Raw genomic sequence first — 13,579 nt, forward strand, 5'->3', positions numbered from 1 at the left:
CATTTGGTGTTGTTAATTGCGGTTTCCTCCTAAAAAAAGATATGCACAAGCAGTATATTAGTATTTCAGTCCTTAGGTATTTAAGTTACATAAGGTACACAAGATCCTTGGAGGTTTCAAGCAGTTACCTTGCTTGCCTTCACACACTTTATGATTTTCTTCTCCAGGGTATGAAATGCATTACAGGCCTTCCTTCTCCACTTCTCTCCCACTTAAAATGTTTCCAATGTCCTGTGCTACATAGCTAGAGACTTTCCCCTCGAAGTCTCTTCTTAAAACAGGTTAAGATCATGTGTTACATCTGTTGTTAAATGGTCTCCAATGTGAAGGCCTGGGAGCAAGGGAGAAGCCTGGAAAAGCCACATAGTATGAAGTAGGATCTTGCAAGGAAAGACAAAGATAAGGAAGAGGTATTCAGAGCTGAACTACAAACTATTAATACAAGCGGACACATCACATTTTACAAAGAGATATGTGTCCAGTCTGTTCTCCAGCTCCACTCTTCTTACATCTTCCTCACATTGTTTACTTTCTTGAAGGATCATAACTTACACAGGGTAACATTGTTGGCTCTATTCCTTGTTTTGTCCTCCGCTCTTCCCAGAGATATCTGCATTCTCTATAAGACTATCTTTTTTCTTCTTCAATCTCATGAATAAAAATGTTGCATTTTGCTTGCTAGATCATGATAATGCTTATAGTTTTTTGTCCCTATCTTCTGCTTATATTACTATGAAAATGTCCTCTTTTTCATCACGAAGAGGGAAAAAAGTCTTAAGCTAGTGATTAAATATGAGCGCTATCTACTGGTGATTTCCTATCACATATCTATAATATCTACTTGCAGAACTACTGCATCCAAAATATAAACTACCACAAATTTTTTATATATATATATATATATATATATATATATATATATATATATATATATATATATATATATATATATATATATATATATGTATATATATATATATATAGAGAGAGAGAGAGAGAGAGAGAGATGGATAGATTTATTATTCTTAAGTCCTCATCTATTTACCTGACAATATAGATGTAGTCGATGCTTTTGAACAGAATATTGTGAACCATCCCACACTGCAGGTAATTTAAGATGGAGCACATCCTTCTCTTGGGGGACAACCTGGTGCCAGTCGGTCTTCATATTAAAATTACCTGATTCTTGACCCCAATCTAAACATCAAAAAGTCACACCAGTCCCTAGGACCCCTGGAATGAAAACGGAGAACTGCTCTTCTACTACAAGGTGGAACATGTGCCTTATTTATACTCAGTCAACCTACTTATTAGATATTTCTCTATGGGCTGAAAGGAAATAAGATCTTTCAAACAGTTTCAATGGCGTGAACTGCTGAATGCCAAATTACTGTTTGTTTAATTATGTTGAAATGACTGCATAATACTTCTGTGATTGAGAATCTATGATGATAACTCAAAGTGACTGAGAATCCAAACTGTGCCCCAATTCAGTATCTAGAGTTAAACGCTTAAAATCACTTTCACCTACTTGAAATACATTGTTTTCCCCCAAGGCTAGGACATATTTATTCAAGCACATGAAGGACGCTGCTATTAGGCCCCATCACAAGCATGAGGATCTCTGATGTGAACCCCTTTTCTGTCTCCACAACTTTCCAGATAAGGTAAGGTTTTACTTCTCAGCTCTAAACCAAGACTGGTTATTGGTGGGTCCTTTATCCTTATTTTCCAGCAACATCTTCAATGTGGATTACTGAGTACCTCAGAGAGTGTGTGGCCTGGATCATGCACTAAGGCCCCACTTCATGTCCAAATCATATATCTATATGAGGATTATGAAGTCCCAGAGCCTTGTTTCTTTTTCTACTTTGGCCTGTTGAATCTGGAAAGTCGTGTCATCTGTGGGCAATGATATTGGTTTCTTTGGGCCCAATTTTACCCATACTCAAGGTACCAAGGGCTTTTGTCTCGACACTAAACAGAAGCATTTCTCAAGGGAGCATTAGGCTGTGCACTTATACCTTTAGTCTGCAGTTGTTTAAAAAAACAACAAAAAAACAGTGAAGTAACTCGCCAGAAGTGCCCTTTTCAAATAAAAAGTTTTAAAAGAAAGAACCTTACATTAATTTCACTGTCAAAGACGTTGATAGATTTTTCTAGGTACTTCATTGGGACCAGCATATCTTGCACCACATGGTGTTGTTCGTACAATTTTCGAATTGTCTCTCCTTGCGTCAGTTTCAATAAGGAGATTTTTGGAGGCACCATCCAACCAAAGAGATAACGAAAAACTGGGTTGTTGCCAAAGGGAATGATATCCTTCAAGAGGGGAAAAAAAGCATCAATTAGTTAATTTACAACCGGTCATTGTGATGCAAATCATTCACTTCTAAAGTTTAAGTTATTTTCATACCGAAAATATCAAGCTTCCAAGTATCATATGAAGCAGACCGTTTTTTGTTTGCAATAGAGACCGATAGAGAAAAAAAACATGCTTGCATGGAACACTAGTTCTCCATCATTGAATCTTGATCATAATCTGTAAAATTTCCATAGCGGTCATACAGGTCCCTAACAACACTTAGGGCCCGATGTAGGTAAATTCGTTTTACCACTTCTTAAATACCGAATCATACCGATTCGGTATTTAAGAAGTGGTAAAATGGAGGGGGGGGGGGGGGGGAGGTAGGTATTTCAGATTCGGTAAATACCGAATCATTGAGATTCGGTATTTACCGATTCTGTAAATACCGATTCGGTAATGAAGCCCATAGGAAATCAATGGGCATTACCAAATCGGTATTTACCGATTCAGTAAATACTGATTGCAGCAAAGGTGCAGGGGGTGTCACTTTGACACCCTCTAGCACCACAAATACAGGCTTGTACCGAATCAGTAAAATAGGCCCCCTACATCCAAAAAAAACATTTACCTGTCGGTAACGGCCGAATCGGCCGTTACCGGGCAGTAAATGGCCACCTACATCGGGCCCTTAGTGTTAGAAATTTTAAAAAACCTAAGGAAAAATATACTTTATTTAATCTCCAATCGGGGAACTGAGCACGTATGCTGGGAGCCAGGTGCATTCTATAAAGGCCTTGTTTGTCACCACACAACAGTTTTTTTGTCTTGTTAACATGAAGATTTCCACTTTTGCAGCGACCCCCCTGCCCCACCCCTCCCCCTTCGTCCCATTTATTATTGAGTAACTATTTTCAGTAAGATTCTGAACGCTTCTAGTCATTGGTCTACTTAGAATTCTTGCAACCGCCCTTCAAAAAGCGTATCAAATATCACAGATAGATGTGAAAGTCTGATGGGAATTCTAATTGTTTTTATTGTCTTTCCTAAACAGATTCACAGTAGAGAGAAAGCTAGCCTGCTCCAATACAACAAGGAACTGTTGGCATGAAAATCCAAACAAGGCTGTTCAAGAGACAAAGCACGTTTATGGGCTGGCCCCTATTTTGAGATACTTGCTAGTTAATCTCCAAACAAAACAGTGCAAACTCAGTCGTAGGTTAAATTACCTAGTGAGGGGCTCATCTCCTCCAATTCAGGCTGATTCCCTCACCTGCTAGCCCTACATATTACTCAAATAGGTCTTTGCCTGGATAGGTCACTCTCCTGATCAAGGCAAGGAGGCCCTCAAAAGGTGAAGAAATCCACCTCCATCAAGATATTGTTGTAGCATCAATCGCTGAAACCAAGGGTGAAATTGAGATACGTTTTTTCATTATTGGTGAAGGCAGATGCTAAGATGCACTCACTAAGATAATGTGACTTCACCCCACAGTCAGTAGACCCCCTCCTTCCACAGCCTCAAAAGTAAATGTACCCATTTTGGAGAAAAGGAGAACTAGTGGATGTCCTACACTTCCTCTCCAAGGAGCTATGATCTATTAGATAGGGAATCAAAGAAACCAAACCGGTAAGAGAATTTCTTATCTGCAGGTTATGCTAAATGGAGCACTGCTCTTGTATTCCCAAATCAGTAAGCACACACAATAGTTGGTATTTCACATTTGTATGATTTTTTTTATTTTGCATTGTTTGCCTACATATTAGAATCTGTTATTCTTCTCATTCACAGTGGCTGGTTCCTGTTATGTTAGCAGGTATTTATTTAGCAGGTATTTATTTTGCTTTAGCGCCGGGGAGTGTCCCGGCGCTAAAGCAAACAAGACCCGCCTAGACCATGAAACCCAACGAGCTCTAGTTTAAGGCTGTTGTTGGAATAGTCAAGTTTTAAGTTTCTGTCTGAAGGTGATGAGATCCTTGGATTTCCTCAATACGAGAGCAACCTATTCCATAGGCGAGAAGCCAACACTTGGAATGATCTACCACCCCTCCGAGAAAGCTGAATACGAGGGGTGATGATCACGGACTGAGCTGATGACCACAAAGTTCAACATAGAATATAGGGTTGCAGTCTGGCCCGAGGTATGGGGCGCCGATTTTATGGAAGGCCTTAAAAACTAGCACCAGTGATTTAAAGGCGATCCGTTTCTTAATCGGTAGCCAGTGCAAAGAGGCTAGAAGAGGGGTGGAGTTAGTTCTCGGCGCAGACAAGAAGATTGCTCGGGCCGCCACATTTTGGACCTCCTGGAGACGCCTAAGCAAAGATTCAGAAAGGCCAAGATACAGAGCGTTAGCGTAATCCAATCTCAACACCACCAAGGCTTGGACTATCATCTTCCAATGGGGGACCGGGAGAAGAGGCAAAAAGTTCCTCAACATCCCAAAACAGGTCCCCGCCACTGATTGAATTTGGGCTTTCATAGAGAGCGAGAGTCATCAAATTTGACTCCAAAGTTTTTTACCGTCTGGATAGCTGAGGTGGGAGGAGACATGTCCTGCGGCCACCAATGAATCTAGAGGTCACAAGACCGAGAGCAGTAAAACATTATTTCTGACTTCTCAGGATTGCACTTCAGTTCGTTTATCCTGAGACAGAGGAAAATCTCAGATAAGCAGGTGTTTATTTCATTGCTATTAAATTCTGAGCCCTTCTCACAGGTGAACAACAATTGTGTGTTGTCAGCGTATGACACTATCTTAGCCCCATATTTCTCAGCCAGATGCGCCAAAGGCGCCATATAAAGATTAAACATAGTTGGGCTAAGAATTGAACCCCGAGGGACCACCACATTCATTGGGGGAATAGGGACCGAGAAAGGCGGGCACCAGATGGTTTGTTGGCGGTTTTTCAGAAAGGACTCAAACCATGTCAATACCGTGCCTCCGATCCCACCCTCTTGGAACCTTCGTAGAAGTCTACTGTGGGGCACAGTATCGAAGGCCGCGGAGAGATCAAATAGCACCAGGGCAGCCCTGCCCCCCTTGTCCAAAGTGATTTTAATAGTTTCCACGACTTCCAGGTCCGTGCTAAAATTGGCTCTAAAGCCTAATAGGCTTGGGTGGAGGAGGGAGATAAACTCAACATATTCAGTGATCACTGAATTGACATAACTCTCCAGGACCTCAGAAAAGTATGGTAATGAAGCGATAGGTCTGTAATTACTGGCCACCGATGGATCGGCCGCAGGGTTTTTTTTAAATGGGGGAGGATTTTGGCCTTTTTCCAGCTCTCAGGCATTACTCCCACCTGAAGGGCAGTGTTCAAAACTGCATGAAAGGCTGGATTAATTACCTCGGCATTGGCTGCCAGAGTTTTGGCCGGACATGAGTCGGAGGGTGACCCGGATTTGAGGATTTTCATTAGTGCCTGACACTTTTTGAAAGCTAGAGGAGGGAACTGAGTGAGTGCAGGGCTTGACACACAGCGGGTTGGACAAGCTAAGGCACTATCCCCTGCAACTGCAGATGATTGGGCTGCAAAGGAATCTTGTATGGCCTTAATCTGGTCATAAAAGAAACGGGCTATTTGGTAGGCCCATCACTCACTGGGGAAAAACGGGCAGCTAATAGCTTTTGGGGAAGAGAAGTCCTTGACAATATTAAAAAGCTCTTTACTTCTGTTCCCTGCATGTTCAATTTTAGCAGCTAAAAAAAGTGTTTTGTCCTCACGCACATTCCTATAGGGCACCTTAAGGGCCTGTTTGTGGACAATTTTGTCTGGCAGCTTATAGTTGGTACGCCATACCCTTTCCAGGCGTTTGCAGGCGCTCTTACTTTTCTTGAGAGCCGCCGTGAACCAAGCGGCTGAGGCTCTATTTATTATTGACTTTTGTGTAACGGCAGGGGCTAGATCTAGAGCGCGAAGTTGGAGCCAATTCTCCAACGCCAGTACATCCTCTTCCAGATTGCCACTGAGGAAAATAGGGTGAAGACGGAGAGTTATTTGCAAGGCCTCTGCTCTCTTCAAAAGAGCAAATTAAACTTTAAAAACCGCCATGAGCATTTCTTTAAGACCATTTTGCATAATAAGGCAATGCCATATTGAAATAATGTACAAGGTTCAACGGTTATGTCACTACTTTTAAAAATAAAATTAAACAGTGAGCCTTAACTATTAAAGTGTTTCACAGTAGTGAGAAGTTCACTTGGTGTGGGAGTATATGTATAACATTACGTGAGTCTTCAGGGGCGGCATTGTTGGACAGGCCACATGAAGGGCCGCTCTCCCCCGGCCCAACCAGGCCTGAGTACCGTCACGCAAGTACCACACATCATCATTGCACGTCTTCCGCCCTCTCAGGGCCCCTGCCCGCGAGCACGCTAACCTCGTGGGTCCGATCCACTGCCGGCCCACGCTCCCAGCCCGGGCCGCCATCTTGGACACTTCACCACGAGGCCGCCTGGCCCCCGATCGACCTCAACCCAGGGCCTAGCCCGGCCTCAGACATTCCGGCACCACCCTCCACCCAGGAGGTGAGCGGGCTACTTGGCAAGTCAATGGGAGAAAGAGGTGCCGATGGCTCTCCCCCGCCAAGTGCCGCTCGCCCATCGCCTCCCCGGGCGCTGGCTCCGCCCCCCTGCTGGGCGTCTGGACTCCCTCATCCCGGACCTCCCGACCTCCAAGTGCGAGGGTCCGGACATCAAAGCACACCAGCCCTATAACTGGGGCAGCTCCAGAGCAGGAAGGCAGTTGTATCTTGGAGTCGAGAGACGTAAAGAGGAACTCATCCTGGACGGACTACTGGCGCTGCCGTAGCTCTGTCCTGTGCACCATCGTCCTGCCTGTTGGCGCTGCCACAGCTGTCGTAAACCTTCATCCTTCATCGTCGTCGGGACCTGCTGGCGTGGCCGCGGACCGTTGTAACCGTCATCTTTCACCGGGACCTGCAGGCTCCGCCGCGGACCGTCATCCTTCCTCCATCCATCTCGGGACCTGCTTGGCTCCTCCACGGCCCGATCATTTAGAACGCCGAGCTCGAGGATTGAGAGCTATTTCTTTACTCATTGGTAACTAAGACTGTCCCGCTACCCCTTTCCTCAGCCAAAGACTAGAATCGAGGGGACCCCTGAGTCCAGACCTCCTTGTATCATACCAACGTAACCTAAGAATTGCATATAAAGTCTCGTTAACCTTCAATCTTGTGTGGTGTCCGTCTGTGGGGGGGAAGTTACTTGTCTGTACAGTCGTTGGAGACGGCTCTCCCTGGAGACCTCTCCCCGTAATCTCGGCCGACCCTCCAGGTCCGTCTAACATTGGTGGCCAGCGGCGCGATCCGAATCACCGCATAACGTACAGAGAGTAGCTCACCCCACAACGAATCACAATGACAACTAAGGAAAGCGGATCAACCGAGAAGTTCCAAATGGAAAAGCTAGAGGAATACAGCCATCGTGAACTAAAGCAGTTCTGCATCGAACTAGGTATCGCTACCACCGGACTAAGCACCAAGGACGATTTTAAGCATGCCCTAGAATCTTGGGCAGAGACCGGGGATGCCGAAGCCCCTGAGCAAAGCACCGCGAAAAAAACCACCACGGCCCCTGAAGGGCAAAGAACGGGTCTCTCGCAAGACGAGATCCAGGAAAGAGAAAGAACCAGACTACACGAGCTAGAAATGGCCCGACTCAAGATGGACATAGAACTCAAGTTGGCCGAACAAAAAATCAACTTAGAGCACCTGCGTCTCCGAGAAGAAAGAGAAGAGAAACAGAGACAAAGGGAGCTCGAGGAAAAGAAACTGGCGTATGAGCACGAACGGAACCTAGCCGAGATCAACCTGCGCAAGCAGAATAAAGAGTTAGAGGTGCCCGAGCGACCCCACACCCCAGGGACCACGGAGAGAAAGGTACACATCCCCAAGGATGTTGTCCGAGAATATTTCCGAGGGGACGACATCCAGCAATGGTTTAAGGCCTATGAAATCGCTATGACTGCGCACCGGATCGATAGAAGCGATTGGGGGGCCGGTCTATGGGGCAGATTCCTCAATGAGGGCCGCGATACCCTACTACAGCTCCCGGACCACCAGATGACCTCCTACGACCATATGAAAGCGGCCCTCCTCACCCGCTATGGCCTCACGCCCGAGATGTACCGTCAGAGGTTCCAAGACTGCACACGCATCCCGGGTACAACTTGGGTGGACTATGTAACGTACTTTAGCCGAGCTTTCGAAGGCTGGATCAGAGGGAACAACGTCACGACCTACGAGCAGCTGTTCAATCTGATGGTATGGGAGCATCTGTCCAACAATTGCTTCATTGAACTACGCCAACACCTCCTCGACAGCAAGTTAACCGATCCCCGGCAGCTCGCAGCCGAAGCTGACCGGTGGGAGATCACCAGAGTGGGCCGGAATGGGTCCTACGAGCAGAACAGGAACAACAATGGTCACCACCGACCCAGAGGAGGAGGAGGGGGCCAAGGACGAGGAAGAGACAACACTCCGGCCGCCCCCGTTACCAGCACCACCCCCCCGGCCAACCGGGGCAGCACCCCGGCGCGACCGGGGTACAGAGCCAATGTCACGTGTCACCGATGCCAACGAGTCGGCCACTATGCAAACGACCCAAGCTGCCCGCAGTATCAGAGTCCAAAACCCCGCCATGTGGCCGCCGCGGCACTAGGGGAAGAACAGATCTCCGAGGAACAAGAAACAGACGAGCAAGAGTATCAAGAGTGGGAGCCAGCCGCCATGACTCTCGCGTGCTTAGGGGGAAGAGACATGGTCCCGCGGATCCCCCTACCCGCTAACACCCAGAAGTACAGCCAATGGGTGAGCATTAATGGACAACGGGCCGAAGCCCTTCGGGACACCGGGGCCAGTGTGACAGCCGTCCGCTGTCACCTGGTGACCCCAGAACAATATCTACCGAACATTCTCTGCCCTGTGCGATCAGCCGACAACTCGGAAAGTCTGTGTCGGATGGCCTGCGTCCCCTTTGAGTGGGGAGGGGTCTCCGGCATGTTGAAGGTGACGGTCCGAGACGACGCCCCCGTGGACTGCCTCCTCGGAAATGACCTGGAGAGCTCCCCGTGGGCAGCCGTGGAGCGAAAAGAACACTTGGGGATGTTGGGCGTCCCGGACTGGGCGTGCGTCACCACCCGGTCCATGGCCGCCCGTGCCAACCATCACCCGGAAGAACCAGAATGGCCGGCGCCACCGCCTCCGGTCGCCCCAGCCGAGACCCCCGACCATGACACCCCCCTCGAACCTGCTCAACCTTCCGACCTCGCTAACCTTGACCAGTGGGCCCAAGAGGGGGGACCCACACAAGAACAATTTCGCCAGGAACAGAAGACCTGTCCCTCCCTCGAGGGACTCCGCCAACAAGCGCTCGCCCAAAGCGCAGGGGATACCTCCGGAACTCATTGGGTCTACTGGGACAATGATCTGTTGTACAGCGAGCAACGACTCGCCGAGCTGGGGGCCAACCGAGTACTAGTAGTGCCCCTCCGCTTTAGAGACTTCCTGCTAAACCTGGCCCACGATGTCCCCCTGGCAGGACACCTGGGACAAGATAAAACCTACAGTCGCCTGGTGACCCACTTCTTCTGGCCCAAAATGAGAAACGATGTGCACCAGCATTGTCGATCTTGCCCCACGTGCCAAGCCAGTGGGAAGAGCGGCCGCAAACTAAAGGCCCCCTTGCAACCTTTTCCAGTAGTCACGACCCCATTTGAGAGGGTCGGAATAGACATTGTGGGACCCCTGGACCCGCGTACAAAACAAGGCCATCGCTTCATTCTGGTGCTAGTGGACCACGCCACCCGCTACCCTGAGGCTGTTCCTCTCCGGACCGTGACAGCCCCAGTGGTCGGCCGGGCCTTGATGGGGATCTTCTCCCGTGTGGGGTTCCCCCGAGAAGTCGTCAGCGACAGAGGCACGAACTTTATCTCTAAATACATGAAATCCCTCTGGCAACAGTGTGGGGTCACCTACCGATTCACGACCCCCTATCACCCCCAAGGAAACGGACTTGTTGAGCGGTTCAACCGCACGCTAAAAGGGATGATCGGGGGATTGGAAGAGCCCCTCCGTCGCCAGTGGGATGTGCTGCTGCCGTGCCTCCTCTTCGCCTACCGAGAGGTCCCACAGAAATCCCTAGGCTTCAGCCCATTCGAACTGCTATACGGGCACCCAGTGCGGGGGCCGCTCAGCCTGATCAAAGAAGGCTGGGAGATGCCTCCGGCCAAGAGCCCTCCAGATGTCTTCCGGTACCTCCTCGCCCTCCGCAACCAGTCCCGGCGGTTCAGAGACCTAGCAAAAGCCAACCTAGAGGCCAGTCAAGAGGACATGAAAAAATGGTATGACCAGAACGCCTCATCCATTGAATTCGAGCCGGGGCAACAGGTATGGGTAATGTCCCCCACGGAGCCATGCGCTCTCCAAGACAAATGGACGGGACCCTTCAAGGTAATCGAGCGCAAGGGTCCTGCCACCTATCTGATCGATATGGAGTCCTCCCGGAACCCACTCCGAGTCCTCCACACCAACAGACTGAAACCCCACTTTGCACGAACAGAACTCAGCCTACTGATGGCCACAGACAATGGGGTTGAAGACGACTCCGAGCCTCTCCCTGACCTCCTGCGGACCCAGGAGCAAGACGGCTCCGTGGATGGGGTCCGACTCTCGGAGACCCTCACCAGAGAACAACGCCAAGAGTGCCAAGCCCTCCTGTCACAGTTCGCCAGTCTGTTCTCCCTCACCCCAGGTGTCACTTCCTGGTGTGTGCACGATGTGGACACCGGAGACAGCCCTCCTATCCGCCACCGGGCCTACCGCGTACCTGATCGGGTACGGGCCTGCATCCAGGCGGAAGTGGCTAAGATGCCCACGCTCGGGGTCATCGAGCCCTCAGACAGTCCATGGGCCAGCCCGGTCGTACTGGTCCCCAAAGCAGCCGCCCCCGGAACCACACCAGAACTCCGGTTCTGCGTCGACTACCGGGGCCTGAATGAAGTCACCAGAACGGACGCACATCCCATCCCCCGGGCAGATGAACTGGTCGACCGAATGGGAGCTGCCCGCTACCTCAGCATCTTCGACCTGACCGCAGGTTATTGGCAGATCGGCCTCACACCCCGAGCACAAGAACGTTCTGCCTTCTCCACCCCCGATGGGCACTACCATTTTACGGTCATGCCCTTCGGCATGAAAAATGCCCCAGCGACTTTCCAACGGCTCGTCAATCAGGTCCTGGCGGGGCTCGAGGGGTTCAGCGCCGCCTACCTAGACGACATCGCTGTGTACAGCCACCATTGGACCGAGCACCTCCACCACCTCCGAGCAGTGCTGCAAGCCCTTCAGCGAGCTGGCCTCACGATCAAGGCCAGCAAGTGTCAAATTGGACAAGGGTCTGTGACCTACCTCGGACACCAGGTGGGAAGCGGCCTAGTGGCCCCTCTACAGCTGAAAATTGCCGCCATCCAGGACTGGCAGCCCCCTATCACCCAAACCGAGGTACGAGCCTTCCTGGGCCTCACGGGCTATTACCGAAGGTTCGTGAAAGACTATGGTACCATAGTGGGGCCTCTCACCGAACTCACGTCAAAGAATCAGCCCAAGAAGGTGAACTGGACCCCAGAGTGTCAAGCGGCTTTCGAACAGTTGAAGGCCGCCATGTGTTCCGCTCCTGTGCTCCAGGCCCCAGACTACAGCCGGGAGTTCGTCGTCCAGACGGACGCCTCCGACCAGGGCATTGGGGCGGTCCTGTCTCAAGTGAACACCGAAGGCCTTGATCAACCGGTGGCCTTCATCAGCCGGAGACTCCTACCACGGGAGCAACGCTGGAGCACCATAGAGAGGGAAGCCTTCGCTGTAGTATGGGCCCTCAAGAAGCTCCGGCCCTACCTTTTCGGCACCCACTTTCGGGTGCAGACCGACCACCGACCCCTGCAGTGGCTGATGCATATGCGGGGGGAAAACCCAAAGTTGCTACGCTGGTCCATCTCCTTGCAAGGTATGGACTTCACAGTCGAACACCGGCCTGGGTCGGACCACGCCAACGCAGATGGCCTGTCCCGGTTTTTCCGCCTCGACGAGGAGAGTCCCCAAGAGGATGGTTAACTCTCCCCGCCTTCAGCTGGGGGGGACGCATGTTGGACAGGCCACATGAAGGGCCGCTCTCCCCCGGCCCAACCAGGCCTGAGTACCGTCACGCAAGTACCACACATCATCATTGCACGTCTTCCGCCCTCTCAGGGCCCCTGCCCGCGAGCACGCTAACCTCGTGGGTCCGATCCACTGCCGGCCCACGCTCCCAGCCCGGGCCGCCATCTTGGACACTTCACCACGAGGCCGCCTGGCCCCCGATCGACCTCAACCCAGGGCCTAGCCCGGCCTCAGACATTCCGGCACCACCCTCCACCCAGGAGGTGAGCGGGCTACTTGGCAAGTCAATGGGAGAAAGAGGTGCCGATGGCTCTCCCCCGCCAAGTGCCGCTCGCCCATCGCCTCCCCGGGCGCTGGCTCCGCCCCCCTGCTGGGCGTCTGGACTCCCTCATCCCGGACCTCCCGACCTCCAAGTGCGAGGGTCCGGACATCAAAGCACACCAGCCCTATAACTGGGGCAGCTCCAGAGCAGGAAGGCAGTTGTATCTTGGAGTCGAGAGACGTAAAGAGGAACTCATCCTGGACGGACTACTGGCGCTGCCGTAGCTCTGTCCTGTGCACCATCGTCCTGCCTGTTGGCGCTGCCACAGCTGTCGTAAACCTTCATCCTTCATCGTCGTCGGGACCTGCTGGCGTGGCCGCGGACCGTTGTAACCGTCATCTTTCACCGGGACCTGCAGGCTCCGCCGCGGACCGTCATCCTTCCTCCATCCATCTCGGGACCTGCTTGGCTCCTCCACGGCCCGATCATTTAGAACGCCGAGCTCGAGGATTGAGAGCTATTTCTTTACTCATTGGTAACTAAGACTGTCCCGCTACCCCTTTCCTCAGCCAAAGACTAGAATCGAGGGGACCCCTGAGTCCAGACCTCCTTGTATCATACCAACGTAACCTAAGAATTGCATATAAAGTCTCGTTAACCTTCAATCTTGTGTGGTGTCCGTCTGTGGGGGGGAAGTTACTTGTCTGTACAGTCGTTGGAGACGGCTCTCCCTGGAGACCTCTCCCCGTAATCTCGGCCGACCCTCCAGGTCCGTCTAACATTGGTGGCCAGCGGCGCGATCCGAATCACCGCATAACGTACAGAGAGTAGCTC

The 13,579-nt window shown here is 50.8% G+C and overlaps 1 protein-coding gene across 2 annotated transcripts in view; it reads right to left on the bottom strand.

The window, feature by feature from the left end:
* The window catches only part of DHCR24 (24-dehydrocholesterol reductase), a 150,097-nt gene that overhangs the window by 25,994 nt on the left and 110,524 nt on the right, over nucleotides 1–13,579 (bottom strand). For both annotated transcript variants that reach the window (XM_086952658.1, XM_086952662.1), the window contains one exon: nucleotides 2,125–2,322. In XM_086952658.1, coding sequence (XP_086808784.1) covers nucleotides 2,125–2,322 — 198 coding nt within the window. The remainder of the gene's footprint in view (nucleotides 1–2,124; nucleotides 2,323–13,579) is intronic.

The sequence above is a fragment of the Lissotriton vulgaris genome, chromosome 1_1 (assembly GCF_964263255.1).
Source record: "Lissotriton vulgaris chromosome 1_1, aLisVul1.2, whole genome shotgun sequence".
NCBI lineage: Eukaryota > Metazoa > Chordata > Amphibia > Caudata > Salamandridae > Lissotriton > Lissotriton vulgaris.